Below are 17,558 nucleotides of genomic sequence, written 5' to 3'. Positions count from 1 at the left end.
ACAATGCAAGTGTTTAGCAAAGCTTTGCAAAAAGCGCACTGGCGCGTTTCGGATGCTTCCGAAATCGATTGATCCGGGATTGCCGGGACGATCAATCGAACAGGTGGACAAGGGGAATAGCGGCGCGACAAATGCGATGAGATACTGGCCGCTCGTCATAAGCCCTTTATCCTTTTGCGTTCGCTCGACGAACTGAGCATTTGTGACATTGGCGTGCACAGTGACGTTGGCAGAATGACAGTTGCGGATGGCGGGATAGGTTTTGAACTTGCGCCGCTAAATGCGTTCTGCCGTTTGCAGCGTTTTGCAAACTTTTCTGCAATAAAAGTGTAGCTTGACAGTGAGTTGCAAAGCCAAAAAGGTCGAGATTCGGTTAATGATAGTCTTCAGATTATCACCCTCAATTAAATTAACTTAAACAAACGCCTTTTTCAAGATGATGGCAATCTACTCTTTTTTGGTTTTACAATTCATTATCAAGCTTCATTACAGAGCCGTGCATGGTGTACCCAAGAGTGTAGCTAAATTTTAATTTTACCGGGCTTTCTTTGAAACTGTGTTTTAGTGTAATTAAGTAGCACCAATGACGAACCAGCCTATTTAACTGCTTAAAGTTTTTATACTAAGGAAAAGAAAGATTAATTAACCAAGTGAGGGAAAATCATTTTCGGCATGTTGAAAATGTTTTAGAGGTAGCCTTTGTTATGAGTCTTTGTCTACTAATTCATTGCAAACTATTCCGAGTAAAGCTTTTAAAAGAGAAACTTTCGGAATAGTACGAATTTGTCAAACGGAGGATATAGAAAAAAGTTTTGACATTAAAAACTGTAAAATGACTGTTTTTTTTTTACTTTTCAATATTGTCGATTTCAATGGTTGTAAGCATAGCAATGACGTCATTTTGTATCGTATCGGTTCGCGATACTTTGTATTTAAAATATCGGGTATCGGTATCAAAATAGAATGTCGTATTATCGGACACCCCGAACCCATAATCCTTTTACTTCTTACACAAAATGCAGAAAAAAATAATTTGGGGAAACCTTTTTCATTAGTACAAAAAAAACGATTTCGGTAAGCGATGTATTTTACTTAAAAGACGAGATAAAATCAATCAGACTTACCAAGCACATCAATCAGCAAAATAAGACCTCAGAAAGCAACAAAGAATGATAAGAAAATATTCAGGTTGTAAGAGCACTTTAAGCTGGGAAGAAACGCCCATCCAGCGTGACCATTCAGCAAAGAAAAATTTAAATTTTGCTACACAGAATACGAGCATTTTATGCACAGGTTGCGTAGTCCAGTGCTCTTCAACGGGTGTGCGCGGTGCACCTGGAGTGAACCAAAATGTGCATGGGGTGCACCAGTACGAAAAGGTATACAAGGGTGAATCACAAAATTTTAATGAACCATTAATATTTGACATTCAGGATATTAGAGTAAGTATGTAGATTTCAACTGATGTATACATGCACTTTTGTATAGAACTCGCAAGCAGCCTGCAACCATAATCGAACTCTCACCGACAGTGTGTAAAACTTCAGCAGCTCCACTCGAAAAAGCTAAGCTTTAATTGACATGATGATATTGATAAACATAATAATTTTTCATAACTCTTTTTACCAGTTTAAGTAAACAGGGTGCATGAGGTCGTCACAACCACTTTAAGGGTTCACCAAACCAAAAAAGGTTAAAGAGCACTGGCGTAGTCGACTTCAAAACAGCGAGTGCTGCTGACAGAAAGCAACGTGGTCTGGACAAGTGTTGCTTACAAGGTTTACGGCGGCCTGCAGCACGTGTTGAGGCAATTTTGGACGGCGCCCAGTCGTTAGATTCGCGCGCTGAAATATTCATAAGCGGCATGTGCGCCGTTTTTGCGAGGCAATCGAAAGAAAGTGGACTTTGGCGCGACGCGGCGTCGTAAAAAGTGCCCGACCCCGATCGTTTCACATTAAATTTTACACTTGCGAAAGCGTGCGGTTTTCACTGTCGGTTACGTGAATAGCGAATCTGCAGTGACAGAAACAAGTCATTTTGAAATTACTAAAGTGCCAGTCAAATAATTTGAAAAAACTAGTCATATTGAAATTACTGAAGTCCCGGTCAAGTCATTTAAACAAAAAATAACCAGTGATGTAAATTATTCATTTTGAAATTACTGACGTCCCAGTCAAGTTATTTGAAAAATAACTTAAGTACAAATCAACCATTTTCCAAAAACTATAAAGTCGCAGTTTAAGCCATCAAATGCCCCAACCAAGTCCCAGTCAAGTCATTACTAATCCAAGTCAACTTTAGGACAAGTCATTGACATAAAATAAAACGTTAAACTATTAAAATTGTTTCCTTAACGATACAAGTTCGTGTCGAAACGTCTTAATTAAGATGATGTCGATCTACTCGACCTTTTTAGCTTTGCAATTCATTATCAAGCTACCTTACAGATCCGTGCATAGTGGACCTATAACATTTTAATTGTTAATTTCAGGTCGAAAACGCGGTAAAGATGGCGCTGTTGTCTTTAAACATGTTGTGAGTGTAAACAGACGAGCGAAAAGTTCCGATAAGCAAACGGGTTCAAAGATGGCAGGGAGGCGAAATTGAACGTCGTCGAAGACCCATCCGAATTACTTGAACAGTTTGGAAAAGGTTTCAGCAAAGCGTCGAAATGGATTTCGGGGGAATAGAGGATCTGATGGCAAACACTTGTCTGGTTCAGGCAAAGTCGGACAGCAATCACAATAAGAAGTGGCGGAACCAGTTTAAGCTACCAGGTAGGTCCGCCCGAGGACTTTTAAAAACATCTTTCTTTCCTTGTAAAAAAAAACATCTTTCTTTTCATGTAAAAAAACATCTTTCTTTCCTTGTAAAAAAATCATCTTTCTTTCCTTGTAAAAAAAACATCTTTCTTTCCTTGTAAAAAAAACATCTTTCTTTCTTTGTTTCTGAGGGAAGTAAGGGTGTCCGAGAACATAGCTTCGGATCGGTACTGGTCCGATACTTGGCTGATATCGGTACTCGTCCGATACTTGGGTGGCAACGGTACTCGTCCGATACTTGGGTGGCAACGGTACTCGTCCGATAAATCATTTAAGATATCGAATTAACAGCCTGCCGTGACTCATTTTTTTAATCCGGAAAGATTTCGCCAATCAACAATGACAGATTAAGGTTTCTTTTAATTTCATCGATTTTAGTAAAAGACGTCACTTAATACCGGACCGGATCGCGATAATTTTTGTCCAAATATCAAGTTGTTATTTACTAAACCAGGGGTCGGCAACAAAGATAACATAGAATTGTGTTATTTTCATGTTAGAACAAGTGTGAATCAGCCGGGCCTCGGATCGTTTTTGCACTTAAAAACTTGTTTAATTACGTTTAAGGAGGCAGTAGAGTGTTGGCGTAAAAGCGCGAAAGAAGTCGTTTGTTTGGTTTGAACTTCGCGTCCACACGTCGTCATCCATACTTCTTAAGAAAAGTGTAATAAAACGACTTTGGGAACGCGATAACATTTAAAGTTAATGTAGCTTAGTGTTTGTTAACCTTTTAAGCCAAGGCAGACCTGGCGAGCGAAGCGAGCGTGATTTTTTTGGGTATACCGGCATTTCTGGTAAATTTCTTGCAAGTTTTTATTAAATTGCGGAAATTAAAAAATATGTTAAAAATTATATGTTCAATATTTTTGAATAAGTTTTCCGTTTTTCCGTGACGCACTTGGCTGCCTTCCACGGCGCAACGATAAAACATCGCTGATCTAGATGAAAACACAGCATCAAAACGTAAACAAACCAGATGTAGAATGATGATTCGCGCGAAGCGTGAAAATTTTTTGCACTTACGTAGTTAAATAATCGAAAAGTATTTGAAAAGGACTCGCGTCTAGTTTGTCAAAGAGGTGGCGGGCCGAATGAATTACATCGGCGGGCCGTAGGTTGCCGACCCCTGTAATAAACAGATCGATAATGCAATACCAAACTTTTTAAACCACTTAGACAAGAATTAAGGATTTATCCCACCTACTTTTTTATGTCGGAAAAAATTATACTTTTAATGGCATTTATAATACATTGGTACCCAAGTATTTTGTCCACGATAACTAATTAAACTATGTCGGGTAATAGGAGAAATAATGCGACATTTCTGTCGAGTTTAAGGAAAAAACGTTTTTTTTTATTACGCATAGAAGCCAATGTAAGAAAAAGATGATGGATTTCAGGCCAGGGATTAATATTTGAGCGAACAGCTTTCATCTGTTAGGTGTCATTGACTTACAATTTTATAAATTTTTTGGCCTAGTTAAACAAAACAGAATATAAGTATGCCGACTCATTAGAAAAGCTGTCATGTGACTCATTTAAGAGTTGCGCACCCCCTTAATAAAACAAGAAACTTTTTGTAATTTTGGAAAAAAAAATTAGTATAGCCAATAGGCATGCAAGGATTTTCGATCTTAATACGCACTAGCCAATACAAATTAATAATATTGAGACACTTACACAATACACATAGTTTGCCCGTGTTATGGGATTTTTTTAGGGATTTTTTAAGGATTTTTTGCGCAAAATGTAGCTGAACACAGTCTGGTCGGGTTTATTTGTTTAAATAACAATAGCAAAACTTTTCATTGGACAGGCTGCGCGACACAATAGGCCAGGGGTGTCCAACATGAGGCACGCGTGCCAAATGTGGCAAGCGAACTAATAAAAATGGCACGCAAGCCACCCAAAAATATAGCCAATTTTCAAAAAAGCTAAATTTGTTATACAGCCAATTCTCATTGTTTATTCACAATACAAAACAATCCCAGCAATTACGAAAACAAACATTTAGTTCTAATAATATAACATTTTACTGTTTTTTTTTGTGTAAAAGCGCTTTCAATATTAGAAAATAAAAGTTGCTGAACTTTGGCACGGGAAGAAGTTTTAACAGCGTTTATAGTTTTGCAGTTTCATTTTATCGAGTTTGTGAATTTGCACGGCGTAACATGCTCATTATGCATGCCTCGTTGCTCTGAAACATTTTTCTTACGGACACAAACCTCATTAACGAAAATAAATGTTTGCGCGAAGCACGAACTGGTCTGTAGTTACACAGTAAACGTTGTACAACACAATTATCGTATTGAGCAATTTGATCATACAGTCTGACATAGCAAAGTAAAAATATTCCAACTTTGTCAGTTAGAACTTTTTAACCCAAGAAACCGCTAGAGGAATTACGTAAAATCTTGCATTATAACTATAGCGGCTGGTAAACATCAAACGTTCAAAGAGTTTTATTAAAAATAAAACGTTTTAGCACTGAATGTATTTAGACTCAATTTTACGCATATCTCTGAAAGTCTATATATGATTGTGACATCAATTTATGACGTCACTTTTCAAAATTTCTCGCCAACTGTCGTCCAAGCAAAGCAAAGAAAGCATCCGCGGTGAAAAAAGTTAAGAACCCCCGATCTAAAGCGAAATACCAAACGGCAGGATTAAAACGTGTTTCTATTTCCTGTCGGTCAGACTCGATTCACGAAGACGAAATCAAGAAGATGATGGGAATCGAACTTCACAATCTCTTGCCAGAGGTCAGTGACCCCAAACTGGTTCAACGTCACGAGTTCAACATATTCTGCGAGAAGCAATGCATCGGTAAAGAACTCTTCAATCAGTTCTGCAAGTCCGCCGAGGCCAAGGTCAAAAACGCCAATGCAATGATGGAAGCCATTTGGAATTACGAGGTGGGCTGGACCTTACAGGATGTGAAGGTTTTATTAAACTAACTTGGTAATACCTTAAAAGACCAAGGTGGTATTTTAATAGAAAAGTTCAGAAATAAATCTTTTGTATGGTATAAAAATCGCTTCAAAGCACCCTATAGCCCATTCTCCGTTAACATGCCTGCTATTTTAGCATTCCTGTGGTGTATAGCCCAGAAAATGAATGTATTTTAAGTTCCATCAGGCCATGGCCTCTTAAAACTAACTTTTTTGCCTACTTTTACTACGTAAATGCACAAAAAAGTTTGCGGAATTCTTCTCAGCCGAAAACGCCGGGTACAATAAATGCACGTTTTCTCTTTACAAAAAAACAGTTTTCTGAAAAATGTAAAAAAAATGATTAAAATACTAAAAAAAAAACATTCTTGTAAAAAAGAAACATTTCCTACCTGTAGAATGTACCTGCAAAAATACTTTTACCGAATGATTTAAGCAAAACCACAAAGGTTGTGAAAAAGACCTAAAACAACTTTATTCAACAAAAGAAGAATACTATATAGTTACGCAAAGTTTTTTGCTTAGATACCGATATTAACAAAAAACATAATAATTATATTAATATTATTATTTCATCAACATTTACCGAAACATCGTTCCGGCATACTTTACCCAGTGATGTCCTCCCAAACAAGAAATTCTGGATTCACCGCTATCTGATTCTTGTGTAATTATATTGTATTGCTGACTTGTTGCTTTAGGCAGCTCTGGTGAATCGTAGTAGGACTCTCGAGACTGTAGTAAAACCACGTAAAACTACCCGAGTCCCGAGTCCGACATGCGCAGTACGACATTTTAAAACTAATATGGCCGCCAACTGGAAATTGTAAAGGTGGAAGAGCATGTGGTGGAATATTTTCCAACCATCTATTGTGAGTGAATGAGTTATACGACACACCACTATAAGTGGATTGCTGAATATCCATGTTATTTTGGTAACGTAAATTGGCGGAATACAGGCTGTAGAGTCAGGGCCGGACTCGCGATTAAACGAAATCGCACATTTGACCGGAGTCGGACTCGGGACTCGGGGCTCGGGCTCGGGTTCATTTTCTCCGCAGCCCTGTTTTTTTAGGTATGCTGTTTTTACGTAGATTGCGGTTGAATCAGAACGAATGGACGCCGCAAAGTGCGTGGCGAACAGTTACTTGGTCAAAGGCGCTCCCTACGAGGTTTTCTCCATTCCAGAAGAGACCAAGTCAACCTGCTCCTCTGTGATACTAAACAACGAAGTGCTCAATTACGAGTCGATCAAAGAGATGCTGCAAGGAACCGTTGTAAGCGAAAATGAAAAAGGTAAGTGCTTTTTCAGAGCAAACAGCAGTGTTGTAAACAAGTCATTTTGAAATGACTTAAGTCCAAGTCAAGTATTTTGCAAAAATAACAAGTCAAGTCTCAGTCAAAGTCATCGGTTGCCCAAGTCAAGTCCCCCATTATGAGAGCAAGTCAATTTCAAGTCATGTCATTGACACAAATGTGTTAGACTATTAAAACTGGTAAACTCGTGCGAGTATAAGCAGCAATTCAACTCAAAAAATAACACAATGCAAATAAAAGTGTTTAGTGTGAATTAAGGACTGAAGACAAGTCAAGTCATTTGAAAACATTGACTCAAATGCACTTAAGGCAAGTCAATGACTGAAGTCATTATAACACTGGAAGCAGTGTTGAATGAAAGATATAAGCAAATATGTGTCAGTAATGCAATCAAGGCAGGCTAGACAAACAACTAGCCTGTAGTGAGGTTCGAACTAACGACCTCCGGTCATCCGTTGCTCTACTAACTGAGCAACACAGGCTCAGAGAGGAGCGAGTCGAGAAACAACCATACGCCAATGCTTGCTACATTATGTTAGTACAAGCTACTTCATATTGAAGGGGATCTGCAGTACCATGTCATTCAATGGAAGATACACACACACATGTGCTCAACAACTGTTATCTAGCCTAAATCTAGTTTAACACATATAAGGAAACTGTTTTATGTGCAAAAAACTATTAATTTCAAACTCAAATAATTTGTTCAAAGACTTCAATCAAGTCAGGTCATTTATTCAAAAGACACAGCCAAGACAAGTCAGTTAAAAACAAGTCAACTCACGCCGTATTGACACCATGGTTAATTGCAGGAACGTCAAACATGCCAGAACGGAAATCGGTTTTGGATATTGTAAACGTCCAGCATCCAGACCTAGTCGTGGCACACCTTTCTGAAGATGAGAAGCGGTAAGATAACATGATTGCGTACTTTCTCGGTCTTTGTTCGGGCGAATTTACGCAGGGCTATACAGTAGAGTTGAACGCAATACGCCTCTATGGCACGTAAAAGAATAACTTGTCGCCTTATGGTTTGTTCACATGCTGAAACCCAATATTCCTTAAGAAAGTATAACCTCATTCGTTGAAAGTGTTACCACTAAAATGATCAGAATTCTTGAAAATAAGGGGTCAACGAACTTGAATCTAAAAACTAGTATTGAATGGCACTAAAATAGAACGCGCTATTACCCGATCTTATCAATTACACGCAGCTCATACTTCATCAAGTTGCTGCTAGACCGCTGCAAGCAGCAGATGTACCCTTACCTGGTACAGGAAGTGTATCCCTTGTACAAGAAAAGTGCCGATTTCAAGACCTTTCTAAGGTGGAAGGCAAAGGAGCGACAGCCAGTCATTGAGGAAGACTTTATGCCCTTCAGATTGCTGGGAAAGGGAGGATTTGGCGAGGTTTACGCCTATCAGGTGCGGGCTACATTCACAGCATTTACTCAGTTGATGTGTATATTTTGTAATATTTAATTATTTGTTGGTTCTGAAATTTGAAATCTACATTTACTACATTTACTCAGTTGATGTGTATTTTGAGTAACTCTACATTCATTCGGTGGTTGTAAAATTTGAAAGCAATAGTTAGTCGATGTGTATTTTTAGTAACTATACACGTCGTATTAGATATGATTTGCAGGGCCAGGGTCTGACCAGACTTGTTTTGAACCGACTCCGCATTTCTGCTTTCAAAGAAATGTGTTAAGTTTAATCTTCGTCGCCATTTAAAAGTTTAATGTGGAGCGCAAACGCTACATGTCGCGTTTGCGCTCCAAATGCATAAATACCCCACATTTGTGTCAATTTCAATGCTGTGTGACTTAAAAATGGCTAAACCGTACGACCTTGTCTCTTTCGAGATTGAATTTTTTGCTGTCGTAATTTAATTAACGTTTTAAAAAGAGTATGATTTAACTGATGCTGTGTTAACTTCATTTTAAACTTTGGAGTAATCACTCTTTAGTGTTTACAGAACGCTTTGAAATTATTTCTTAAAATGCACAAATCTGCAGAGGTTGATTTTTATTGCTGCGGGGCTTGGGATTTTTTTTTGCCAGCTATTACGTCATTCACTTATCCAAGAAACCGCGGAATCTTCTCAAATCGCGTTTTTGAATTTCCCGCGCAGGTGAAGTCAACCGGTAAGATGTACGCGTGCAAGAAAATCGACAAGAAGAAAATGAAGGAAAAACACGCAGAGAAAGTTGTAATGTCGGAGAAAATTACGCTCGAAATGGTGAACAGGTCTGTATCAAACTTAAGTGAATGCTTTTAGCCAAAGTTTTCAGCTTCTTGTTTGTCGATAACTGTATCTTGTTTTTGATCGAACCTCTATTTATTAGAATGGCTGTGAAAATAGCAGATTTTTGAAAGTTGCCTATGAACTAAAATAATAATTTAAATCAATGTGACGCTTGAGAATTTCGATTGTTTGCGTATCTTTTTTAAAGTTTTAAGCATATTTTATTTTTTTGAGCATATCTGCTATGAGAAAGCGAGAACATAAAAAATAGATAAAAAAATAATTTAATCTCTAAGTTAAAATATTCAGCTCCTTCATTGTAAGCCTGTCGTACGCCTACGAGAACAAGAATCATCTGAACCTTGTGATGACCTTGATGGGGGCCGGTGACCTTAAGTTTCATATCTATGAGAAAAGTAAGGAACGTTCGTTTGCTGTTGATATTTGCTTTTAGCCAGAAAAGGCTATCTCAAGCTCGTCGATGTTTTTAGAGCAGTTCTTGCCAACCTTTTTCAGTTCGCAACCCACTTTTAATGCAAGTTTCATTGTGCGACCCACAAACGAATAAAGTTAGACCAAACGAATAAAGTTACATAAAACCTGCATATTTACTGCTGGCGTACGTACTGAAATCGTTAATGCGACACAACACTTCTGATTGTAACGCAATTGTGATATTATTGTAAAATAGAAAACTGTAACATTTATAAATACATTGCTCCCACCTGAAATAGCTCGCGAACCATGGTTGGGAAGCATTGTTTTAGATTTAGCTGAAAATGACTAAGAGTAACGTTCACTGGTATTTGTATGAAGATTGATTGCAATTTTTCACAAGTAGCGGCTTTATTCACCAATTTATCATCCCCTCTACTATATGTTATGTAACTTATTCAAATTAAAGTATTTTTGTGAGAAAATGGTGCAAGGACGTTCCAGTTAGGATGTTATATCTGTACCTGCGAAACGTTTGCTATGGTACAAGTGATTAGGATAAGGAAGTCATGTTGTATATATTACTAGCTATTTAGACCATTTTAAGACTTGACATCAAACTATCTTGTATTTCCATCTTACAATGTTCTATAGCAAATAATCACGATCAACGATTAATATAGTCCAGTGGGTCTCAACATTTTTTATCCCATGGATCCCTTTAACCGCTGTTTAAAATTTCCTCCTAAGAAAAAAAACATATTTAAATTGGAATGGAGTAACTTTTTAGCCGCTATATCAATACCAAAATGTTAGTAATCTACTTTGCTGAACATATTTTAATGAAAAGAATTGATGCGCATAGTGACGTAAAAATAAAGCAGTATATGCTACATTTAAAGTTTTGACTCGCTACAAAAAAGATCAGCACTGTTTAGATTCTAAAATAGGCTATTCTCATAACCATCAACATGTCAGCCTCTACAAAAACGTGCCTTCTTTGACAAATACTTAACACCCTCTTAAAACTTTAAATTCCTCTCCGGTTGAGAACCTCTGATATAATTTAATAAAAATATATATGTTCTTCAGCAAAAGGCAAGAAAAGAGGGATCTCCCCAGAGAGGACGAAGTTCTACACTGCACAGATTACACTGGGACTCGACCATCTACATGAGCACAGCATCCTGTATAGGTCAGGTGTATAGGACTGTCCTATAATATCTGGTCGAAATTGATAACAGAACTCAAGTTAAACCATAGGGCCTTTTTTTAGTAAATAAGCTATAGGTTAAAAGCGCGCAAGATTTAAGCTTTCGTTTTTTTACCACACTCCGCTTAATTATACGTAATATTTCACGTAATGGAAACTAGAAAAAAGAGAGTAGAGATAAATAAAGCCCTTTGAGTTCTTCAAGCAGTTAAAGACTAGGCAAAGAAATGGAAATCTAAAATTAGTAACAAAAAGAGCTACAGTATTTCCAAAATATTACATGCTTCAGTACGAAAAAAATACTCTTACATACATTGGAAATCGTGTAGAAGTAAATGCTAATATTTTTAGAATACTCCAAGCCACTGATCAGAGTACAATTTTTTTTACAAGTATGGTTAAAATACTTTGGTCGTGCAAAGCATAAAGTGTACTTAAAAAGATTGTTTAATAGGAAGGCGCGATTTCTCTTGTTCTAGAGATATGAAACCAGAGAACGTTCTTTTGGATGACAGAGGGCATGTCCGAATAGCCGACTTGGGACTTGTTTGTATCCTTGGTAAAGGCGAAAAGACGTCAGGTACGTCGACCTATATATTGTGTTTTTTTAATTTTCATAGGAACTAATTTTTATCGAGTTTGTAGGGCTTCAATGTTGCTTTTAACCTATAAGAAAACTTTGAACTAGCGGTTCTCAAATTGTTTACAGCACACTTGGAAAAATGAGTAAAAAATGGCGCCGTACTTGTCATACAAGGATAGTAACATAATTCTTCCCAATGCTACTGTACGACAATACATTGTGTAAAATACCACGATCCAGTATTTTAGTATATAGAGCAGTGGTTCTCAACCTTTTATGGCTTGCGGCACCCCTCAGAAATAATAAATAGATTGCGGCACCCCTATAAGATATTTCCGTAGGCAAATCACTAGAATGTCACAATAAACCGAACTGGAACAACACACACCAACTCTACACAACGTATAGGAAGTTATAAATGGTTTATTCCGCAAAAATCAGATTTTTAAAGATTCTCAAATATCTCTTAGCGCACTTGGGCATTAGAAATGGCACACCAGGGTGCCGCGGCAACCCGGTTGAGAACCACTGATATAGAGCGTTGGTTTCAGTCTTGTATTCTTACTTGCATGCCTATTTCCACTATGATTAGTTAATTTTCAAAAATTAGTCAAAAAGTTTCGCGGCACGATTAAGAATCCATCTGAGGACAGGGAGTTTGAAATCACTGCTTTAAACAAATCAACGCAAACTTTTGTATTTTCTTTGTACAAAGGTCGCGCCGGTACCGTGGGCTTCATGGCGCCTGAAATGCTTGAAAGCAAGAAGTACGCCTACGGAGTGGACTGGTTCGCCTTGGGATGTACCATCTTCGAAATGGCCGAGGGCCGCGCGCCCTTTGTCACCAAAGGAAAGGTTAGAAAGGGTTTTTTAAAAGCAACTTGGACCAGTGGTTATTAGAGAGTTTACTCTACAGAGCTGAGCAGAATCTGAACATGAAAAAATCCAGAAAACTGCGTAAGCTTGATCTTTAAGAGATGGTTTCTTAACGCCCCAAAATCGGTTCTGTATTAAAACAAAAAAAATGAATTTGGACAAGTGGTTCTCAACCTTTTCTGGCCACGTACCGCCTAATGGATTTTATTTCCACTGGATACAACTGTAAATGTTTGCCTGTGTTTATGAAAGCCGAAAATCAATGAAAATACCTCGCGCCCAGCGCTATGCGAAGATTATGGGATGAATTAATGCACCAAACAGTGAATATTGCAAATGGCATCCGCAATAATATTACATGTGCGTTAATTTTCCTAAAACCTGAATAACACGTAAAAGCTGCAAACCATGCAAAAGCGCCTTTGAACAACCATCGTGATTCAGATATATAGCATATTTGATTATTTATTTTTGTACCTGGTGCTGTAAATCAACTTAGATTCAAACAGTATTGTTATGAGGCCTAAACGCTTACAGGGGTGTAAAGCATATAAAGTTTTACCTGTGTTCAACTTTTATACCGAGTTGTGGTCAGTTATGTTTGCCCCTAACGTCTGGTATATAAAATTATGGGACTTATCTAAAAGGATGCCCGTTTAACACACGGAAAGTCCGATATTATCGCAACGGAGCTGATACCCGATTCAAAGTGGCAGTATTAATCTGATAGCAAGGTACCATAGGAATTAAAACTTGACAACGTTTGAAAAAAAGCTCACTTTTTCGGGAGTAAATTGCGAAAGGTAGCAGTGTTATTATGACTTAAGTCTATGACTTGACTTAAGTCACTGTTTTCAAATGAATTGACTTGACTTAAGTGATTTGAAAACAGTGACTTGATTTGACTTGGACTTACGTATTTTAGACGAATGACTTGGGTAAAAATAAAATGTTTTCATTAAGCAACTTTTATAATTTTGCACATAAAACGATTTGCTTGCTATTATGTTGTGTTTATGTTATTTTTACTTAAGCTATTGCTCACAATAATCAGACGAGTTTACCAGTTTTAAGAGTTTAAAGTTTTATTTTTATGACAAGGGCTTGACTAAAGGTTGACTTGCTCTAATAATGACTTGACTTGGGCAATCAATGACTTGGACTGGGAGTTGACTTGCTATTTATTCGAAAAGACTTGACTTGTTACTTTACGAATGCCTTGACTGTGACTTAAAGTCATTTTAAAATGACTTATTTATAAGACGGAAAAATAGGGTCTTCCTACTGTCAGTGTATGATGTCTCGCAGAATAAACGCAAGATGAGCATCGGTGCAACAATTGAGAAGACGATCCACGAAGAGCACGAATACAAGCGAATTCACGACGACGACTTGCTAGACCTCATCGACCAGTTGCTGGAAAAGAGCGTGGACCGTAGACTGGCAGGAGACGAGAAGTAAGGATTACCTGGACGACCTTGTATAATCCGCAACCGCCAAAGAGGGCTTAATACTTGTCCGAGCATTAGAAATCGACCGTCGATGAACGATTCGCGAACCTCTTAGCGGGTAATGGTGTTGCTTAATCCTGCGACTGGGCGAAAGGGAATCTTACTCGGTCAAACGATGTCCAATGTTCAGCGAGGCTTTCTATATATGTTTAATTCATTCCAAGAAGGAAAGAATCGATATAATAGCCTACATTTTTAGGCGGATTGCGCTATCGCTGGACCTTAATGTTCAAGACCTTACCAAGAAAATGATATTCATATTTTCGGTTGCTACATCATATATCTAATAATAACTTTTTAGAGAACACTTTCTGGGTAGTTTCTTAAGCTCCATGGCTAACATTTTTACCTTAATATCGCAGATTGCGACAACTGCTTTATTACAATACAATTAATTTATTCCAATGCGAGAAAAGTCGATGTAATAATGGGAGGGGAGGGGGGGGGGTTCGAACCTACGACTTCGACCCAAAGAAGCTTTGTAATTGACAAGTTTACATGCAGATCCGCGAAACTGATTAAGCGACATCAATTTGATATTTTTCGATAAAATTGGGTTAATTTTGTACGCAAAACAATTTGCATGCTTGTGTTACGTTTATATTATATTTACTTGATTTAACCAGCTCATATTTACCAGTTTTAAAAGGTTTTATTATTTTTTCGCGCAGATCAGCAGAACCGATCAAACGGCACCCGTATTTTGCTGACATGAACTGGGAGCGGTTGGAAGCTGGACTCATCCCAACCCCATTTGTACCCGACCCCAACCAGGTTTATGCGAAGGACGTTTCTGACATTAGGTATATATGCAACTTACTTGGTGGCTATAACGGAGAATGATATTTCATGTATTTTCAGGAAACTGATAATCTCCCACTTGCGCCTTAGTATAAAGTTTGAACATCATCAACGTCCGGTTAAAAAGAGTTTGAATACTGTACTCTTAAAACAAAATCGATAACATCCAATAACACCGCAGTACACCTGGCATGGTCTCGCGGCATACCGGTTGCGAAGCACTGTTTTAGCTTGCATATAGTTTACTCTACAGAGCTGAGGAAAATTTGAACATGAAAAATCCAGAAAAGTGCGCAAGTTTGATCTTTGAGAAAAGGTTTCTTAAAGTCCCCATATCGGTTCTGCATTGCAACATTAGGTGTACCTTTGATTGAACTACATTTCACTCACAGATTTTTGTAACCCTACACTAAAACCAATGTTGCACTTTGATTTGCATGGTTTACTCTACACAGCTGGGCAAAATTTGAACATAAAAAAATTCAAATAAGTGCGCAAGTTTGATCCTTTCTTAAATCCCCATAATCGGTTCTGCATTGAAACATTAAGTGTACCTTTGATTGAACTAGGCTATACATCAATAACAAGATTTTTTCAAAGCTAAACCACACAATGTTACACTTTGATCCAATAGGTTGGGAAGCGAAGCAAAAGGAGTAGTCCTAACTCAAGAAGACAAAGACTACCACAAGAAGTTTGCAACCGGGAGGTAAGCTTAATTGAATTGCACCATTCAAGAGTGTGTTAAGGAATTATACCTGTTTAAAAACAAGTATCGAAACACCAACGATAAAATGGACGAAAAATACTTATTTTTTTACTGTTTAAATATACAGTTCTTAGTAGCCCGCAGATATTTCTGTAAGTACAACATTTTTGGCGATCATAATATATAACGTCAAAAGAGAACATAATTAAAGAATATCTGTACAGTATTTTTTGTTATACAATAAAATAGGACTTTATAAAAGAGTCCTTAGTGGTGGGCTAACATTTGCTTGCACAAGATAAAACTTTTTAGTAACAGGACATCCTTTATCCCTTAAACCAGGGGCAGGGGTATATGAACTTTTTCATGGAGGATCAGATAACTGACCATCGCGGGACAGATATATATTTGTCAAACTGTATTAACTTTATTATCGTGAAACGAAGGAAATGTAATTAACATTCTATGTAAAACTGTTAATGGCCGTAATGAATTGCGTACAGTTACAAATGTCATAAAATTTAGTTTGGGATTGCATACGGCAACATTTAAAATCCATATTTCGGTTTCCTTAATAAAACGTGCGGCGGAACGGATTAATTGAACCGGGAGCCGGATCTGGCCCGCGGGCCGTAATTTGATGGCCCCTGTCCGGAACTGATTTAATCTCTGTGTAAACTGTCCTGTGGTTCTTAATAGTGAGCCTTGAAAGATTAGGAATCACTGACAAACGCAGCAAACCATATGAGAAAAATGACCAACTGTGTATATTTCTATTTCGAACGCAGAGTCCCGATTCCGTGGCAGCAGGAGATCATGGAGACAGGGCTTTACGCAGAAGTAATGGCGAGAAAAACAGAACTAAGCGCTGGAGGCGGTAAGAAGGGCGGAGGTGGAAAGCAATCAACGGAAAAGGCCAAATCCTCGGTGTGTTTGTTGCTGTGAATCAGGAGACGATAATCAACTGGAGATAAAGCCTCGAAAAAAATCGATAAGGTTGTCGGTCAAAGGGCTGAGCCGGGTTGCGTTCTCTGAGCGCTTTCAGTCGCAAAGACTCGACGACTGAACGGTGGAAAGCTTTGCGAAAAAGCGTACTTCGAGTAGAAGCGAGACATGCTTCGATAGCGTAAGTAGCAGTCTTCCATTTATCCCGCAAATCGCAACAGCCGGTCTTGTCGTTTTAAGGTTTTAAGGCCTTCTTAAGGTTTTAAGGCCTCCTAAGCCTTGATAATTCCTATGGAAATTTTCGCCGAGACAATACCCAGCAACACAATACAGCAAAAAATAAATGCAGAAAAAGCGTAAAACTGCTCTAAAGTTATAATAAGAATATCAAAGCCCATACAGAAGTAGGTATCATTTTGAACGTTTCGAATAATTCAATGAATGAATAATTTCGAAACGCTCAAAATTGATCTACTGCTGTATGGGCTTTAATATTCTTACTACAACCTCCAACCTTTATGCTCCAAAGCTCTAAAGTTGTCTTTTCAAAAGTTTCAAAAGCGAAGTTGTCCTTGTGTAGGTATTTGTCTAATGCAGTGCTTCCAAAACGTTTGTTGCAACACTATTTTTAACGAGTTGCAGTCCCTTAAAATGATAATACCTTAAAAAGGAAATCATCACTACATCAAAAGTCTAAAAAGAGAAAATACATGTAACTGACATTTTCGCATCCATTGATTTACCTAATTGTGATGGGTTTAACAGTGGCCTACACACTTTTAGGTGGAGGTCTGCGTAAAACTGAACATAACCCAAATATGCCGCGACAAAAGTTTTGTCACCGTGATAACAGTATAAAAATTGAGCACAGATTTTTCAGTAGCAAGTTGTTTTAAGTTTTACCAAATAAAATGATTTTAAACGCCCTTTGGGTAGTTAGGTCGAACTTTGGGAAAAGAGCTACATTTCTTTCGCAACTCAGGTTTTAAAGTTCTTCATATTGGTTTTGGATTTGTTTTTAAGGATGCCACAAAGTATAGTCGACTTTTCGATTTTTGTACGATCTTTGTTCTTTTCGCATTGGACCAGTGGTCGGAAATATTTTTGTCGCAGCCCAAAATACTTTTTCAATAGTTGGTGA

The 17,558-nt window shown here is 37.8% G+C and overlaps 1 protein-coding gene across 1 annotated transcript; it reads left to right on the top strand.

Moving 5' to 3' along the window:
* Nucleotides 1-2,671: 2,671 nt before the first annotated feature.
* LOC146145769 (rhodopsin kinase GRK7-like) lies at nucleotides 2,672-16,417 on the top strand. The gene is made up of 14 exons (XM_083390677.1): nucleotides 2,672-2,777; nucleotides 5,490-5,740; nucleotides 6,871-7,072; nucleotides 7,924-8,002; nucleotides 8,308-8,518; nucleotides 9,231-9,346; nucleotides 9,654-9,760; nucleotides 10,872-10,974; nucleotides 11,472-11,572; nucleotides 12,291-12,430; nucleotides 13,760-13,908; nucleotides 14,634-14,765; nucleotides 15,398-15,472; nucleotides 16,261-16,417. Exons 1-14 carry the CDS (start codon nucleotides 2,672-2,674, stop codon nucleotides 16,415-16,417), a joined length of 1,929 nt encoding a protein of 642 aa, XP_083246803.1.
* Nucleotides 16,418-17,558: the final 1,141 nt, after the last annotated feature.

This window comes from Ascidiella aspersa, chromosome 5 (assembly GCF_963924565.1).
Source record: "Ascidiella aspersa chromosome 5, kaAscAspe10.2, whole genome shotgun sequence".
NCBI classification, from domain to species: Eukaryota; Metazoa; Chordata; class Ascidiacea; order Phlebobranchia; family Ascidiidae; genus Ascidiella; species Ascidiella aspersa.
The sequence above is the reverse complement of the archived record's forward strand: the minus strand, read 5'-3'. Positions and strand labels throughout refer to the sequence as shown.